General features: G+C 44.4%; 2 protein-coding genes across 6 annotated transcripts in view; one reads left to right on the forward strand and one right to left on the reverse strand.

Moving 5' to 3' along the window:
• LOC137437914 (transcription cofactor vestigial-like protein 4) overlaps positions 1-8501 on the forward strand; it is a 41256-nt gene extending 32755 nt beyond the window's left edge. Inside the window, exons 4-5 of one of the 3 annotated variants that reach the window (XM_068132646.2) lie at positions 3441-3570; positions 5228-8501. In XM_068132646.2, the coding sequence (XP_067988747.2) occupies positions 3441-3570; positions 5228-5475 (378 nt within the window). In that variant the 3' untranslated portion in view covers positions 5476-8501. The remainder of the gene's footprint in view (positions 1-3440; positions 3571-5227) is intronic. The other 2 variants (XM_068132647.2, XM_068132648.2) reach the window with 2 other exon arrangements.
• Positions 8502-12217: 3716 nt separating this feature from the next.
• The window catches only part of ATG7 (autophagy related 7), a 52711-nt gene continuing 45646 nt past the window's right edge, over positions 12218-19282 (reverse strand). For all 3 annotated transcript variants that reach the window (XM_068132642.2, XM_078768651.1, XM_068132643.2), the window contains 7 exons: positions 18418-18603; positions 18074-18292; positions 17834-17949; positions 16621-16696; positions 14077-14157; positions 13571-13693; positions 12218-13234 (listed from right to left, as the gene is read on the reverse strand). In XM_068132642.2, the coding sequence (XP_067988743.2) occupies positions 13202-13234; positions 13571-13693; positions 14077-14157; positions 16621-16696; positions 17834-17949; positions 18074-18292; positions 18418-18603 (834 nt within the window). In that variant the 3' untranslated portion in view covers positions 12218-13201. The remainder of the gene's footprint in view (positions 13235-13570; positions 13694-14076; positions 14158-16620; positions 16697-17833; positions 17950-18073; positions 18293-18417; positions 18604-19282) is intronic.

A 19282-nucleotide genomic window follows, 5' to 3' on the forward strand; every position in this document is an offset into this window, starting at 1 on the left:
TCTGAAAGCGCTGCATAGAAAAAAATGAGGCATGGCTCATTGTAACGAACTCTCCATGGGGAATAACACATGTTAATGATGATGTCATGGGTTCCTCCATTATGACGTCATAATTCGACAAGTACAAAACTTCATCCAATCAAGATGAAATTTCTTGAGCATCATCTATGAATAAATTGGTGTTGAAAAAAAAAATGACGGCATCATTGATAACGTGGTTCGGCCGTCATATTTGTTTTAACACAAAAGCCTTAAAAACCACTAAAAACGCGTGTTAGCAAGGGTCTGCAATCTTTGATTGCTCTTTCTTGTCCAGTTTATTGTGATGCCCTCCCCCTCCTATCCCTCACCTCTTTTTATTTGTTAGTTGTCTGTTGGTTTGTTCCTTTTCTGTTTCATCCCCGCCTTCCCCTTCCTCTTCTTGCTGTGTTTCATTCAGCCTGTGTGCAGCTTGTTAACCCACATGTGGCCTTCTTTCCCTCCCCTTGATGTCTCTCTCACTCATACTCTGCTCTTGGTGTTTCCCCCTTTCCATTTGCTTCCTTATATTCTGCTCTAGCTCTTCCATGAGCCTTGACCATGTTTACATAAACAAGACCGAAAGTCTAACAGCGGCGTAGCCGGGCTTGTAAAATATTATAAGCCACAAACATATGATTAGCTTTTTAAACAGTTGCTAATGCTGTTTATAACATTAAACAAATAAATTTTGAGGAATCCCGACATCCGTGAGGTATGTTTTACTTACAGAACTGAGCGAAGATCTACTGTAATCTGTATAACCCACAGGGTTGGGTAAATAACATGACCCTGCAGCTAAAGTAGCGTTTTTCGTAGCGGCCCTTTGAAACCCACTTTTCCTGCTGTTTAACACGAAACTGAAAGGGAGGAAGACTGGGTTGTGCTCATTTACCAAGCAGCTAGCTAGCGCTTGCCAAGCCAGCCGTTCCTCAGCGGTTTTGAATGGAGTGCTAACTCGAATGCGAAAACCACTTGGTGATCTCTCCACAAGAAACTTAGTAAGTGAACACACACCCAATGTTCTTGAGACCCGACCATAGATCGACTGTAATTTATATACCCTAAAGAGGAATGACCCTTCCTGCTTGGTGTTACAATTAAATTTACTATAATACTAGCTGAATGCACCCGGCGTTGCCCAGGTTCTTTTTGAATGAATTGAATCTTCTATACATAGGTCTGAGGCGAGCCCAGTATCAGTTTGTGCTCAACGATTCCTTGTTCTTTCTTCTGTCAGGCCCCGACTCACGCGGAGTGACGCGTAAGTTTACTCAGCGGAGTTTGACTATCCGGCCGCGGCCGCATTTCGTGAATTTATTACTATAAATCAGCTTTTACTCGCTTCCGTAGAAGATTGACTACTATAATTCAGCTCAGCTTTTAATTGCGAAATGGGCCCAGCCCGGCCGAGGCGGCCTCGACCGGCCTCGCCACCTGGCCGATAACCTTCCCGGGGCCCGTCCCGACATTTTTTGTTTCAGAGGTTTCCTCCTATCTTTCACCGTTCAGGAGATTAGCACGTGCAGACAAACAAACAAAAACTTTATTACCTTCGCAAAAGCGGAAGGTTATGTTTTGATCGCTGTGTATTTATTACCTTCGCAAAAGCGGAAGGTTATGTTTTGATCGCTGTGTATTTATTTGTATGTCTGTGTGTGTGTGTGTGTGTATGTTATTCGCATAACTCAAAAAGTATTCAACCGAATTGCATGAAATTTGGTGGGATGATTGGTTATTATACGGGACACATTTGATTAGATTTTGGGAGCAATCGGGTCAAAGGTCAAGGTCAAGGTCACGAAAAGGTCAAAATCGTATTTTTACCATAGCGCGGTCAATTTTTATCCAATTGGCATGCAACTAATGCCAAAATGTTCAGAATTCAATGCCCGATCTTGTGATATACGACATGACCCAGTGAAGACATTACCCTTGTTAGCGGTTGGGGGTCAAAGGTCAGGGGGGTCACGACCTTGCAAAATGTGCGTTTTTTGTCATAACTCGGTCAATTCTTATCCGATTTGCATGAAATCAGCACCAAACTGTTCACTGTTCTGTTCCCTACACTCCCATGCCAAGTACAGAACAGTAGCTGCGGCGAAGGTATGCGCTCTACCGAGTGCCCGTTCTAGTTTGTATGTCTGTGTGTGTGTGTGTGTGTATGTTATTCGCATAACTCAAAAAGTATTCAACCGAATTGCATGAAATTTGGTGGGATGATTCGTTATTATACGGGACACATTTGATTAGATTTTGGGAGCAATCGGGTCAAAGGTCAAGGTCAAGGTCACGAAAAGGTCAAAATCGTATTTTTACCATAGCGCGGTCAATTTTTATCCAATTGGCATGCAACTAATGCCAAAATGTTCAGAATTCAATGCCCGATCTTGTGATATACGACATGACCCAGTGAAGACATTACCCTTGTTAGCGGTTGGGGGTCAAAGGTCAGGGGGGTCACGACCTTGCAAAATGTGCGTTTTTTGTCATAACTCGGTCAATTCTTATCCGATTTGCATGAAATCAGCACCAAACTGTTCACTGTTCTGTTCCCTACACTCCCATGCCAAGTACAGAACAGTAGCTGCGGCGAAGGTATGCGCTCTACCGAGTGCCCGTTCTAGTTTTATATATATAGATTAACGTTACATTATCATTATTTCGAAAATGATATTACTATCAAAAAACCGAGGTGAATTCCTTACTTCCGCGGTTGTTAGTACCGTACACTGCTTATCATCGATTCATGAACCATACACTGCTTCAATCCATTAACTTTGTATTCACGACATTGGGATTAAAGTCCAGCTCTCAAACGAGCCTCAATCTTGTATACAAAAAAAAAGAAAAAAAAAGTGTTATGGTGATATTTACTATATTATTATTATTACGAAAATGATACTACTGTATTAAGAAACCTGGGCTTAATTTGTCCGAAGTGGCCCAAAGGTGAGGCATGAAGCCTTAGGCCTATACTTACTGTATTGTTGCAAGAGCCGTAACGCCAATGACTTCGATATTTGATGGTCATTTTAACAATCGGTTTGTTTCACACTGAATGAAAAACGTAAAGTTAGAGCATGGCGATTCTGATGTTTGACAGGTTCGACGATATGTTCGGCTTGAACGAAATTGGAATCAAAATGCCATAGTGTGGAGAGTCAGCCGCCGTACCGCCGTAATGACATCAGACGTAATCACATCACCCTGTCATGTGACCAGACCCTCAGCTCTGATTGGTATACGTTTGAAGGGACATACATACACACATACATACATATGGACGCGGACAAACACTGTTCTAGACGGCTTTGCCCTATGCTAAGCCGTAAAAATGCATCTTGGTGATAAGAATTATGTACACGTGTTCGATGGAACTGATCCAGTGTGGATCAAATGCCTCAATTCCTTAACTTTAGGTGATGACCTCTCCACCCTTCCAACAGCTGCGTCCCACCGTCATCACATGTGCACCACCATCTCGTGAACCTCGCCACTCCACGACCATGAAGAGCCCGAGCCCCAGCGAGCACAAGCACGAAGCGAGCTGTAAGAAAGTAGAGTTTTGATGGTGATTGCATGATGCAACAGAGCCGGGGCTCATAGGCAACTTCCGGTCCTCTATGGAAATGTATTTGATGTGGAGACCTGGGGGATAAGGCTTCCTGAGCCAACTAGATCCTGATTGTTAATCAAAGCGTTTTTTTTATGCCTCTGCCAACGAAGTCTCTGGAGGCATTATGTGTTCGCGTTGTTCGTCCATGCATCCATTCGTGATAGGTTTTAGTTACCGTGATAACTTGAGAACGGCTGAAGGGATCTAAGTCAAACTTCGTACAGTTATGTGTAATGATGTAAAGATGTACTGACTACATTTTGGGGACAATAGGTCAAAGGTCAAATGTCAGATGTCCCTTCTGTACAAATTCTGTTACCGAGCTGGCTAGCTTTTGAACCAGTCATGGGATTTTCACCAAGCTCTCTATAAATTATATATTACTAGGGCATGCCCGTACTATATATATGCCCGTACTATATATCTATCTAAAATTATATCCCCCCCCCCCCCTCTATTTACATGAAATGGTTTGGTCCATTCGCAACGCCAAAGCGAACGGCGAACGGCTTGCGAGTACAGTGACAATCCCCCCCCTCTATTTACATGAAATGGTTTGGTCCAAAGCGAACGGCTTGCGAGTGGTGACAATCCCCCCCCCTCTATTTACATGCAATGGTTCGGTCCAAAGCGAACGGCTTCCGGAGTTTGGTAAAGAAATCGCCATCGCGTACACAAACGCGCAGGAAAGCGAATGAATCGCAAATTCGTTTTTATTAGTTGTAAAACATAGTTTAACGCCAACATAGTTTGCAAACGTGAAATAAATGAAAACGCTCTCAAATGTGCCATCCGAGGCAGAGTGTGTCCGCCACGTTCGGCACACGCGATAGCTCGCTGCTCTCTGATTGGTTGAATCGTTTTTTGGACATAGCTCGGGAAGTAATTGTCCGATTAATATGAAACCTTGAAAAGGCACATCCTCGGGTCCCCAGCAATATACCTGGCAAGTTAAAAGTATATCGGACCCGTGGTTGTCGAGAAACAGCGGTCACAGACAGACAAACGTACAAACGTACAGACAGAGATTAGTGGAATTATAGATAGATGATGCAAAGATTAACTGATTAGACATTGGGGCCAAGAGGTTGAAGGTCAGAATCTGTAATTGGTTCTCGTAACCATGATAACTTAAGAATGGCTGAAGGGAACCAAGTCAGACTTGGTACAAGTATGTTTAATGATGAAAAGATAAATGGATTGCATTATGGGGTCAAGAGGTCAAAGGTCTCGTTAGGCAAAAATTCTGTTACTGTGCTAACTTGTGAACATGTGATGGGAGTTTGAACAAACTAGGTACAAGTATATATTATAATGCATTATGACAAACTGAAAAGATTTCGGCATCAAAGGTCAGAGGTCATGTCAGGTAAAAATGTGACAACTTGAGAACAGCTGAAGAGATTTAAAACAAACTTGGTACAAGTATGCATAATTATGTAATATGGGCGGAGGCTTATTGGTTGACGTCGTGACGTCAGAGTGCCGTTCTAGTTTAAATTGTTCCTTCAAACTCGAATTGAAAATTGATTATAGTACTTCACTCTTAAGATCTCCATCCCGTCCCCCAAATCATATCTTTACCCTCAGCTTATGACCACGTGGTCGAAGAACATTTTCGCCGCAGCCTCGCGGTGGTGGGTTCGAGCTCTGAGGTTGAGGCTGAGGCGTCGGGCGGCACCAACCCGGCCTGCGTGTCTGTCACCGGGTCCGTAGACGAGCACTTTGCCAAGGCTTTGGGCGACACCTGGCACCGTTTGAAGCTGGCCGGCGATGCAGCCACTTGTCCTTTGAACCTGCCCACTCCTCGTCCAATCTCTCTTTCCCATTCACACTGAGCATCCATTATCTCTTTTTCATTTTTTTGCTTTTTCTTGTGTAAGGTCATCCATCTTCCTTCCTCTCTCATCCTGGGCCTGTAGTACAACTGCAGGCTATCAGAGGCCTTTCATTATTTCAGGTTGAGAATTACCAAAGTTAGATTGGCGGTGGAGTGATTTTAATTGGGGAAGGGGTGGAGGGAGTGTTGGGGGAAGAGTTTTAATTGTCGGGTTTGTTTTAAGGGGACAATAAACCCATCCATATTGGCAGGCCGATAAGTGAACACGTGGCGCAACGTTTGTGCAACACCGCATTGAAACGCATCGATCTCATCCCCATTATTTCTATTTCGTTTTCCCTGTGCCTTTTGGTTTTGCTTTACATCAAAGTTTTGCTTTACTCCCCTAAAAACATTCAAATTTGGATTTCCTTGTGAATTTTTTTTTTTGTATACAAGATTGAAGCTCGTGTAAGAGCGAACATTAATCACAACAAAAATAAACGGACACATAAAACATTTAACAATGGGAGCAGTAGACAAGACGGGGAGAGGGGGGAGCACACAAGCGCAACACCCGAGAGCAGGGACACCGGGAGATCCGCGGGAGGGAGAGGGCTTGGCGGGAGGAGGCGTGGGAAGGAGGGGATGAGGCAAGTGGTATCATTTCCAAACCACGCGGTGCATTTTGGGTTTTTATAGCTAGAGGACATTTTGAACGGGAAGCAAAACGAGGCGCATCACGTGGGGTATTGTCCTTTTTGAGTTTGTCATCGTCACCGCAGCCAAGCTTCGTATGCGTACACAATGTGATCTGTACCTTCCTTTGACCATCCATCGTTTTTGACGTCAGTGCTTTTTTTTTTTTGTACCAGCACACACCAGCCTCCCCTCGGTCGTGTCCCACTGGCTGGGCGTGAATGGAGGAGACGGTGCTCACGCCATGCAGGTTTTGGACGTTGGTGTCGTTCCGCGACAGCACGTGGAATTTAGCAAACATTTGATCTACGTTTACTTTTCTATAAATTCGTTTAGCTGTTCCACGGTGTACAGTAGGTTAAGGCTGCTGGATCGGCTATTCTTAGCTCGGTATGAGCTGCATCTCCGCCAGCTTGGCTTTGGGTTGGTTTTCCTTGGGATTTTTGTCTCGTCCCATCGATCCAGTGCCGCACGTTTGCTTTGTAGTGTTTTCTTGTGCTGATGATATGCGGCGATTTAATGCTTCTTATAATTTTCTATTTTTACTCTTGATAGCTGAGGCTTGATGCCTTGGTAAGGGAAGATCAATCGCAGGGCGGTTTGGAGGAAAGAACATTTTATCTCTTCTTTTTTTTACATAACTTGCATTCATAACCTGTATGGCGCTGCTTGTTCATTCCTACGTGCAGTGATTGGGAACCACAATTTTTATCTTGGAGTCCCAAGAAAAATGGATGCCTATCATTCAAACGTCCTGCGACACAAATGGCTCACGCAGGAAGCGTCAGCCGGTCACGGACGGTCGGTCGGTCTCGTAGGCACGCGGGTCGTGCAACAGGCGGTGTCATCGGTGCCCCCCATGGGGAGCTAGTCTCTCCCGGCACTCGTGACATCATGCACCTGCCAACCCTCTTTTGCTGTGTTGCCGGGAAGACATTCCGCAGGCGGCAGCTGAGGGGTCACGATGCTCAGACACACCAAAGATCGTCCCTTAAAAACGGCGTATAACGGATTGCTGGATTCAAACAGTACATGATAAACAGTCAGGTTCACTATGTTTTTTCGTTCAAATGTTTTGGAGATTAGCAAAACTATACATTTTTGGAATATTCAGAGCATGAGGAATCCAAAAATTAATGTTGGCATTTGCGGAGACACCTTTGTGAAAATGACACGCAGGACAGTGATGAAGATAGGTAAAAGCAAATTCCTGAACGGTATAGACCTCGTAGATCCTGTGTATAGGAGTTATAGTTCCATCTGATACTAACAAGGCTGCTTTCTTGCTTTATAAACCCAAACCTATAACTTCAAAGGACTTGCAATATCATGTATTATGTAATACAGTTATATCACAAATATAAAGACAATGGTTTTCAATTACCTTTGTTTGTTGCTTTTCTATAATCCCGAGCACTATTTTGAGGCCTTTATTGGATTCCTTGACCCAGAAAACATAGGATTAGCATATTTAATTAAGTTTCTCGGTTGACTAGAAGCTGAGATCGCGCAAAATATGTATTTTATGGCGGCCATTTTGAAAATCCAAAATGGCGGCCATGCAGGTGTCTGTGCAAATGCAAACATTGATTTTCGGATTCTCCAGGCTCTGATTCCAAAAATGCACAGGTTTGCTAATCTCCCAAAATATTGAACGAAATTATATTTGTTAACATAGTGAACCTGACAAAAACGTACAATCTCCGTAATACAATGTTTTATTTCAACCACAGTACGAAGAGAAACAATTGGGCACAGCACAAGCCGCAGCCGTTGGTTGGCAGGTAAATTTTTTTTTTTTTTAATTCTCCTTCTAAGACTGTTATTGTTCTGCCGAGAATAGGCCGCGAGGCCATTCCAAGTCGACATTCCAAAGAGAACCGAGTGCCCGATGGACACTTCAAATGGGCCGCTTGTATTCCTGTGCGAGTGTTTCGTTACGCTGCGCGTAATCATCCTGGTACAGCAGTGGTGTGCCAAAGTGCATCAGATATATTAAAGTATGTTACGTATTTATAAATACATTGTTTTTTAATACTCACGTTTTATTTTCCATTTTGAAAGTTGATTCTTTCAGTATTAAAGTGCAGGCACATTATTAACGAAACGCACGCCTTATCTTAACCTCCCTTTTACGGCAGTCTGTCTGCATGGAGTGTAGCGGGAATGCCATTTGTTTGTTTATTAATTATTAATGTTGTACTTGAACCTTCGCTGTTTGGATTTTGCAGAAGGAAATGGTTGTTGCAGTAGTTTGTTCTGGGAGCAAACATTACCAACGAACTTACTCCAGAGTCCTAATGTCCATTCGGTGTGGTCTCGTCAATAAAGACTGTACTCTGAAAACGGTTTCAGTTTTTACGAACTTGGCCAAACGGGTATGAACAGCTGCCCAAGCGGATCATGTGCTTCTCGTGCTGTTATTACAGCTGTTCTGTTATGAAAAAGCATCGTTTTTAGCTCATGGCCATACAGCAGGACTTTAGGTTTTGGTTCATGTTCGTCACGGTAAGTGGCACAGGAACTGGACTCTGGTCCAGAAACTTCTTGAATCAGAAATCGTTTTGTATTCGATTTTCCTTGTTGGGTTTGATTTATTGAAGGATTAAAATCCAACCAATAACTTGCCCGAGTGCGCCAGACACAATGTGGTCTTTAAGAGGTGGTTAAGCCACCTGGAGCATCCCTGAGGCCAATGGGGGAGGAAGGGGGTAACCTTGGCCAAGTTTGAGCCACGGGGGTCTGGCTCCGTTTTTCTGCAGTTGCACAGAAACAAGATTTTAGTTGGTTATAAGGATTGAGGGCAGCCTTCTTGTGACTTAAACAGGATATGTGCTCATTCTAAGTTAAGTTGCCCGCAGGGTACGAATCACAAAGTATGGACTGGAGCCACAGGAAGACCAGACCAGGTATGGCAGGCAGATTACAGGTGATAGGTAGCTGGGTTTGGTAATTCTCCTGAGAGGACTTTGGGTTTTCACAAGATTAGAATCCAAATCCTGAGTACTGCAGTCTTTGGCCTGATTTGAACCCGCAACCTCAAGAATGCTTGTTTAGTATCCTCACCACGAGATCACCAGCCTAGTTGTGGAACAATGCTGAGAAAGTGGTTCACTTGTCACTGGCTCGAACCACCATCATTCGCTTTGTAGAAGTTGACAGACAAATGCACTGGACAAGGAACATTGATGCAAGAGGCCATTTGCCTTGTCAGGCCTGTACTATATCAAAACCACATTAATCCAATCTATCGGTTTATCGACTTGATTTCACTAAGGAGGAGAAAAATGGGACAAGCAATGGGGTCACCATCAAGACTTCTATAATATTATATTTATTCTTTATATCTATATAATTATCTGCACTACTCAACGAGGACGTAGCTTATGTTTTCAACCCTGTGTATGTCTGTGAGCAGGATATCTCAAAAAATTATGGACAGATTCGGATGAAACTTGGTGGACGGGTTCGATCTGTGACAAGGATTAATTTATTCGATTTTGGTGAAGATGCAGATACTACAGACTTGGCATTTAATATGGAATATTTTTTTTGTAGGGGTGAACTTACTTTTCAAGATGACTTAGAACCAAAAGTTCATTGGAATTATGTTGAAATTATTCGAGATTTTGTTAATGTGACCTTTAAAAGAAACAAAAACCACATTTGACATTTCGAAACAAATAAATTGATCCTTGAAAGTGATGTAAACTGATATCGAACTCAATTCATGGACAGTACTGTGTTAAGCTTCTGTACGTTTTCCAGAAGTATCTCTTTATTTTGCACATTAGCCAAAAAAAATTTCAACAAAAACAAAAGCTAAATTACGACGGATTACGGACAGTAAAATTACAGTTCAGTACTTCGTGTAACCCCCACGAGCATTCAGGAGAGCACGTACACGTCGAGGCATGCTGTTCACGAGATTTGCCAAGGTTTGGACAGGAATCGCTTGTCATGCAGTGACAATAGCCTGCTGCAATTCACGCACAGAGGCAGGATGCTGGTCCAAGTTGTCGATTTGACGCGTTAATTCTGCCCACAAGTTCTCTATCGGATTCATATCCGGGGACATGGCAGGCCACTCCATATGCTCTACACCACGGTCAGCAAGAAAGTGTTGGATCATGCGAGCATGGTGAGGCCGTGCATTGTCATCTTGGAAGACAAAGTTTCCTCAAAAGGCTGCACGAGCAAATGGAAGCAATGTTTCTTCCAGAATGACCCTGTACTTGAACTGGTTCAGGTTTCCATTCAGAACAACCAGGTCAGTTTTGCCCCCTGCATGAAAAGCAGCCCAAACAGTCACCCCACCACCTCCAGCTTGGACTCTTGGCACTATACAATCTTCGTTGTGGGCTTCATGCACTTGCCTGCGCACTCGGACACGGCCATCTTGACGATAGACCAGAAATCTAGACTTGTCACTGAAGGTCAAGTGATTCCAGTGTCCTGGCTGCCATTGACGGTGCTCTCTGGCCCACTGCAATCGGCGCTGGCTGTGTTGTCTGGTCAGGCGTGGCTTTCTCAGGGGACGCCTGGCACGATAGCCTGCTTGAACCAGTCGTTGGTTGACTAGCCTTCTGGATACAGGCACATTTGTCAGTTGCTGCCACTCAGCCCTAAGCCGATTAGCTGACTTGGTTCGGCCATTGCAGACTAACCGGTGCAGCTGGCGATCATCTCTCCTTGTGGTTCTGCGTGGACGTCCTGGCCTCGGTATTGGAGTAGGGACACCCCTCTGAGCATTTCGTTTCAGCATCTTTGACACCTGACCTTGAGTGATGCCATACTGCCAAGCAATAGCATGCTGTTTCATGCCAGAATTTCGTAAATCCACCACTCCATGACAAACAGCATTGTCAAGTTGACGGACCATCTCCAGAGGAAGTGGCAATAACTTTTGTAGACGTGCAGCAGTTGTTTTCCACTAATACAGAATGCAACAACCCTTATATACCCGATTGTGAAGCCAATCGTCAAATGTACCTGTCCTTACATTTTGTCACGCCACCTGTGATATAATCCTGTTATTGACTTCTTGCTGCGAAAGACAATCAGTGACATGGTTCTTTCAACAAAGACATCACCGAAGGGTAAAATAAACTCACCAGATTGATATACTGAGGTCAGAAAGGAAACCCAAGTCAAGAAAAAAAAAATTCCATATTAAATGCCAAGTCTGTATAAATAAATAAAAAAGAAGTGATTTTTCACCATTGAGCGATACAGGTAGTGAACAAAAAAAATGTAAACACCAATGTAAAGTCACTTGATAGGGTGTTGAGCAATCATGTCCTGTATGAGTCGTGGCATAGAGTCCACCAGCGTCTGGAATTCTGCAGGAGGGATGCAGCACCATTCTTCCATGAGAAAGTCAATCAACTCACACCTGTTTGGAGGTGGAAAACACCGTCTCAGGCATCGTTCCAGAATATTCCATAAATGCTTGATTGGGTTCCGATCTGGTGACTGAGTAGGCCATGACATATGGATAACATTGTCGTGCACATCAAACCTTTGGGCGACCACACTAACTCTGGATTGGGGAGGGAGCTCCTCTTGCAGCCATGCTAGCCATAATTATAGGCAACCAGGCCTGTGCAGCATTTTTATACATGACCCTAACCATGCTGGGATGTTATTTGCTTAATTAGCACACGGGCTATTGCTTAGTGTCCCTCATTTACCCAGGTGTTTCCATTTTTTTTTTTTGTCCATTACGTCTCGTATCTAAAACGACACATAGCATGATATCTCAAAAGTTATGAGGGATTCGGAAGAAACTTGCTGAATGAGTTGGTTAGGTGACACGAACAGGGCGATTCGATTTTTGGCAAGGTCTGGATGCAGGTATGGCCTATCAGTGGGATGCAACACCTAAACAGTTTCGGCTGGCGGCGGTATGTGCTCTACCGAGTGCCGTTTTAGTTAGTCAATGCAAGCGAAGCGAAAAGCGGGGTTAAGTAATTGATTCATGTCCGTCGGTTACAAAAGTAGCCCCTGCTAGTTACAAATAAATAAACGTTGACATTTACACAAACACCCCAGAAAAAACATTAGGAGAAATTTGAGGATTTATTAGCAAAGCAAAATAATTTTCAAAGCACAACCTCTCCATTATCCTGAACAATCATTGTTAAAAAGAAAAAAGCATTTTGTGAATAAATGTCCAGGATGTTCAAAAGTCCAGAATCTTAGGAAATATTTTAAATTTGTTCTATTTTATTTTGAGGTCTGAGGTGGATGGACTCGTGGACCGAGAGATGGCCCCCACGTAGTCCAAATTTAACGCCATTTTAATACTTTTCTTTGGGGACACCTGGCATCGGTGATGTATAGCACATGACCATGCACTTTTGAAGATCTAAAGAGTGAAATCAGAAACGAATTTGCTAAAATCGACGTATCAATGGAAACGTTCAAAGAAACCTACATACAAGAATTGATATGAGAATGCATATCAGTGGCTTGCAATTTGAGCAATTATTATAATAAAATTGTAAAATAAATATCCCTATGATTCCAGACTTTTGAAGCACCCTGTACATCAACATGACCACTCCTTTTTGCATCTTCAGATGCATAGGGCTGCTGAAGCAGTTTCTTACCTATTGGGCATAATCCTGGATGGGTTGCCACTCCGACGCAGGAGTACATCAATATACTATCCTACATATATGTGCTTTGTACATAACACTAGATGCCAAACACCACCATCCCATTCACCTAAAGACCTCCTGGTATTGTCACGATGAAGAAGCTCGTGATGATAAGCTAGCGACGAGTACTCAACCCTGTAAGCGCTCACATGTTTTAGGGAAAAATTGACTTGATCCCTGCGCAGATGATTGGGGAATTTAATAACGTATAAAACATGACAAAGCGAGGATTTCACACTCAAGGCAGAGGACACAGCAGCCCATGTCATAACGAGAGGGAACTGAAGCATGACACAAGAGGTCCTATTGAGTCACATACTTAAGAAAAAGATGAAGAAACCATTGTATTTCCACTGGCAGTGATGCCCAGTCTCGTTTGCTTCATACTGTTTCATCATCGCTGATGTCCCATATCTGGACAGAGGGGGCAGAGGGGTTGGGGTGTAGTGGAAAAGGAGAACATGTGAGTCTTATTATGTATACCAAAAGCAAACAAGTGTAAAGTATTGTATGGTCTTTTTAACACAACCACAGGACCACAGGATGTGGTGCTTGGTGCGTTTAGCCCCATTGTGGCCAAAGCATGTAAATGCGGATGAAACAAATCGCCGGAGCCAGGTCCAACCGCTCATTATGCCAACCTGATGTAACAACCATAGTGGGCGTTACAGATCAATTCCTGATAAACGTTTGAACCCCAGGCTGGCCTGAACCAAAGTTTATCTAACTCGAGTAAATGTGATAACTCACCTCAGCTGTCTGTGTTTCCTGGTGGAGCTGCGTGAGACCCGTCAGATCTTCCAAGTAAGTGTGAGGAGAGTCGAAAACCCGGTGCAGAAAGGCAAAGCCATTGCGCTCGTACTCCTCCAACACCTGGTGGGATTTGGCCACAAAGTTTCATTGCCTTTCCAGTCATGCAGTAAAGTTCACTATTAGATGGACCGGTATGCTCCCAACCACCAAAATACTTGCCCTGTAATACGATGGTGCTTTGAAAGGTCGTTTGTGAAACTACCTTCACACGCCAGCCACGCATAGTTACCGTAACAAATAGTAATCCTTTTTATACAAAAATGAATGGTAAAGGATGGATTGGGTCTACACTTGCGATCCAAAACGTTGATAGTAAAACAAGCTGAACATGCCCTCAAAGCTCTAATGATTTGCAGGGTTCTTTTTCTTTCCCAAACCAGACAATAGTCAGATGTTGGGGTGATAAGCCCAGTGCCCGGTTGACTAGGATCCAAGAGTCATACCACAGGAGAACAAGCTGTGCACTTGTCAAAGGCATGGCTTGCAGGCAGAACGTGCTCAAACCGTGATAAAAATCCACGAATCTGAAAGAAAAAAAAACACCACCACCAATCAGCAACAGCAATCATCAACCAGGAATAACAAGCAACAATCAGGAAGGACAACACGAACCTCCAATTAAGAACAACAACAATGGCCTATCAGGAACAATAACAACAACAATTCCCAATCAGGAACAACAACAATTCCCAATCAGGAACAACAACAACAATTCCCAATCAGGAACAACAACAACAATTCCCAATCAGGAACAACAACAATTCCCAATCGGGAACAACAACAGCAATCGGCAATCAGGAACAACAGCAATCGGCAATCAGGAACAACAGCAGTAATCGCTAATCAGGAACAACAGCGGCAATCGCCAATCAGGAACAACAGCGGCAATCGCTAATCAGGAACAACAACGGCAATCGCCAATCAGGAACAACAACAGCAATCGCCAATCAGGAACAACAACAGCAATCGCCAATCAGGAACAACAGCGGCAATCGCCAATCAGGAACAACAGCGGCAATCGCCAATCAGGAACAACAGCGGCAATCGCCAATCAGGAACAACAGCGGCAATCGCCAATCAGGAACAACAGCGGCAATTGCCAATCAGGAACAACAGCAGCAATTGCCAATCAGGAACAACAGCGGCAATCGCTAATCAGGAACAAGAACAGCAATCGCTAATCAGGAACAACAACAGCAATCACTAATCAGGAACAACAACAGCAATCGCCAATCAGGAACAACAGCAATCGCCAATCAGGAACAACAACAGCAATCACCAATCAGGAACAACAACAGCAATGACCAATCAGGAACAACAACAGCAATCGCCAACCAGGAACAACAGCGGCAATCGCCAATCAGGAACAACAGCGGCAATCGCCAATCAGGAACAACAGCGGCAATCGCCAATCAGGAACAACAGTGGCAATCGCCAATCAGGAATAACAGCGGCAATCGCCAATCAGGAACAACAGCGGCAATCGCCAATCAGGAACAACAGCAGCAATCGCCAATCAGGAACAACAGCAGCAATCGCCAATCAGGAACAACAGCGGCAATTGCCAATCAGGAACAACAGCGGCAATCGCTAATCAGGAACAAGAACAGCAATCGCTAATCAGGAACAACAACCGCAATCACTAATCAGGAACAACAACAGCAATCGCCAATCAGGAACAACAACAGCAATCGCCAATCAGGAACAACAACAGCAATCACCAATCAGGAACAACAACAGCAATCACCAATCAGGAACAACAGCGGCAATCGCCAACCAGGAACAACAGCGGCAATCGCCAATCAGGAACAACAGCGGCAATCGCCAATCAGGAACAACAGCGGCAATCGCCAATCAGGAACAACAGTGGCAATCGCCAATCAGGAATAACAGCGGCAATCGCCAATCAGGAACAACAGCGGCAATCGCCAATCAGGAACAACAGCAGCAATCGCCAATCAGGAACAACAACAGCAATCGCCAATCAGGAACAACAACAGCAATCGCCAATCAGGAACAACAACAGCAATGACCAATCAGGAACAGCAGCAGCAATCGCCAATCAGGAACAACAACAGCAATCGCCAACCAGGAACAACAACAGCAATCGCCAATCAGGAACAACAACAGCAGTCACCAATTAGGAACAACAACAGCAATCGCCAATCAGGAACAACAACAGCAATCGCCGATCAGGAACAATAACAGCAATCACTAACCAGGAACAACAACAGCAATCGCCAATCAGGAACAACAACAGCAATCGCCAATCAGGAACAACAACAGCAATCGCCAATTAGGAACAACAACAGCAATCGCCAATCAGGAACAACAACAGCAATCGCCAACCAGGAACAACAACAGCAATCGCCAATCAGGAACAACAACAGCAATCGCCAATCAGGAACAACAACAGCAATCGCCAATCAGGAACAACAACAGCAATCACCAATTAGTATTACAGCAGCTGTCACCAATTAGGAACAACAGCAATCACCAATCAGGACAAACAACAGCAATCGTTAGCAATCACCGCCATTGATAACGTGCTGAATTGAAAGATGGCCGTGAAAACGTGATGTGGTAACTCAACCGGAAATTGTCTTCTCACAAAAGGATGCAAAGGAGAAAGCTTGGTAAATGGTCCGATCTAATGACCCTCGTATTTAGTTTGAGTTCAATTTCCTTCAAGGATGCGTCGTCTTCGGAAGGACAGCATCAGTCCTGCTCGACCGCCTCGAGTACAAGGTCGCCATCAACGTGTGAAAATAGTGCAATGAGGCAATCCTTCTTGGCTTAACTTGAATATCCCACAAAGGGGAGCCCATGATGGATATGGCACAGAACGACTTGGTTTTTGAATATCAACGGTGGTCGAGCGAGTTCCTTGCGATTCAGGTGAGTTGATGCCAACGCGCACGCACGCGCCCACATGTACAAACACACCATCAATCCCACTGCACTCTCTCTTTTCTTTTCTTTTTTACCTGGTGAGGTACGAGGCCTAGCACCGTTGGAGGTTCATCCAATCGGTCGTCTGCAACACTAGCTGGAGCGTACCCCCTGCACGGCACACAGAATAGGGACAATGGAATGCTGCCACCCCACCCACAAATAAATAAATAAAACAAACTCTTTCAAGGTAATCATGGTGACTTGCATTTGGCTCATTAAAGTCTCAGTAGTTGTGACTTAGATCACAAAGACACCAAGCTTAATTTCATTTGCAGCCTGTGCCAACACACACACACACACACACACACACACACACACACACACACACACACACACACACACACACACACACACACACACACACACACACACACACACACACACACACACACACACACACACACACACACACACACACACACACACACACACACACACACACACACACACACACACACACACACAATATTCTACCCCAAAACACCTCCTGCACTCCTACCTGACCCTCATTCCCACCTCTAATGCCCTCTTATCTTTATCTCTATCCCACCTTTTTCACATTCCTCCTTCCTGCCCAGTTCCCTTCCATCAATAAGTATATTATCAAGGCCTTGTACAATGTACATGTGCTTAGTCTCAGGTGAAGGCCACTTCATGGATGTAACATCAGAACTTTGAACCTTTGTTTTCTTGTAGTTTTGTAATACTTGCCCAGTTGGAATGTAATGTCCCAAAGTACCCAACCCCGGGTTATCGCCGGCACCCTGAACAAATTACAAATTTGCGCTCTAACCTACAGGGGGCACTGCATGAGCAGCACACCCGTACTCCGTTTAAGCACAGAATTGAGTGAAGTAACAAAACCGATGAAATGGAGTCGCTGACCCAAGTGTGAGGTAACTGTTTTCAAAGGATTCTTGGTAAACGACCTGATACAGATCATTATTTCATTCTATGAATTAATAGATTGATCCAGGAACACAAAAATTGGCTCCAGAGAAACCTCACTGGCATCAACCGGCGCACGACGCGGCTGGTCTCAGGATGGTGGTTTTTGCATTAAGCAGTTAATTATGGTGACCCCACCAGGTACAGGTTATGCCAATTTCATGGTGGTATTTTGATGTTATTTATGATTTTAACCTAAATCCGAGTTATCCAAAGGTGCTCAGCACACCCAGGTGATGCTCCAGTAAGAGAAACACTCGAGTTGAAGTGAAAATAAAACAAAGGAAATCCGCTTACCCTTTCGGGTGCTGCAAAACACAGACGAGAAGCTCAACTGCGAGGGCTCCGGCCAGAGGTGCAAGACCCGGGCGACTGACTGTACACTGCTGGTCCAGCATGCGGCCTCTTGTAGACTGAGGGGTGCACACAGAATGGTCTCCTGTGATCCTCAAACCATCAGATGTAAAACTAAACCAAGAACAAATCCATCAAGCAGTCATATTCAAACTGCGCGAGCGTGGGAAGAAAAAGTCTTACGTCTCCAGGAGCGACCACATCATTGCAAAAATAACAGCCGAGTCGATGCCCTGGGATATCAGAGAAAAGGGAGGAATGACAAGCCAAACTCGAAGACGCTCCCGCCGTGGTCTCTTTGGCGGCCGCTTGGTCCGCTAGGTCGTCGTCTTCTCGCGCAAGTTTGAGGCCATGCCGCATCACGACAAACGTGTCGAATCCGAGAGCAGCATTTATCACAAGCTTGGGAAAGTGAAGAATGGGGAAGGCATCGATGTAAAAGCACTGCAAATCCGCCATTGCAATCAAGCTTTCTCCATCAGGCAAGACTAGAGCAGTGAATAGTTAAAGCCGTACACAAATGTTACCTTGCGCTGGCTGGCGGCGAGGAGGCAAGGTAACCAACGACTCTCACGAGTGTCCATGAGCAGAAATATGACATCATGAGAAGCAACAAGGTTCTCCAGACGAGCCACTTCCTTAGCGACCTCCTTGGCGTCCCCTGACAAGGGGTGTCCAGGCATGGGGATACTGAGCACCTCTCCTTGTGCAGTCTAAGCCACGTGAGAAAAAGAAAAGAGCACAAAAGAGTACCGAGTTCACGCTAATTGATCTCGAGGCTCGTGGACATGGAGAACAAAGGTTTAGATAAAACAAGCATTCTGAGTATTGCGCTGCAATACATGTCCCCTACCAAAGTTCAAAGTGCCATAACTTTGTCAAAAATGATCGAATATGCAAATTTATGCACGGTTGATGCTGGTTTTCAAACTTGATCTGAGGTACCATATGCTGAGACACATGTGTGTCACGGCTCACCTCGTTGATAAGCCCGCAAGGTCGCTCCATGGAGCGGCCTGCACGTATTGCACTGTGTGAATTATATAATTACCAACTCACGGTCTGAGGTACCAGTGATTCAAGAGATATCCCTTTAAAAAAATTTTTTTTCGTTTAATTACCGATATCTGCCAACCACGTGACCTATCGCATATTCCAACAGGACATTTTAGTAGACTGACATGCTGAACAGATCTGTAAAGTTTCCCCTCAATTGGATCAAAAATGAGGGAGGGGCTCGGTTTTAAAAGTTCATGCTTAAAAACGTCATAACTCTGAAACCATGTGATGCATGACGTCATGCTCGGTGACTTTTTTGTTCGTCATGGGTATGCGATTCTGCCTGCAAAGTTTGGCCTCGATCTGTTCAGCCGTTGCAGAGAAAAAAAGGGT

The sequence above is a fragment of the Myxine glutinosa genome (assembly GCF_964187855.1).
Source record: "Myxine glutinosa chromosome 12 unlocalized genomic scaffold, kmMyxGlut1.1 SUPER_12_unloc_2, whole genome shotgun sequence".
NCBI classification, from domain to species: Eukaryota; Metazoa; Chordata; class Myxini; order Myxiniformes; family Myxinidae; genus Myxine; species Myxine glutinosa.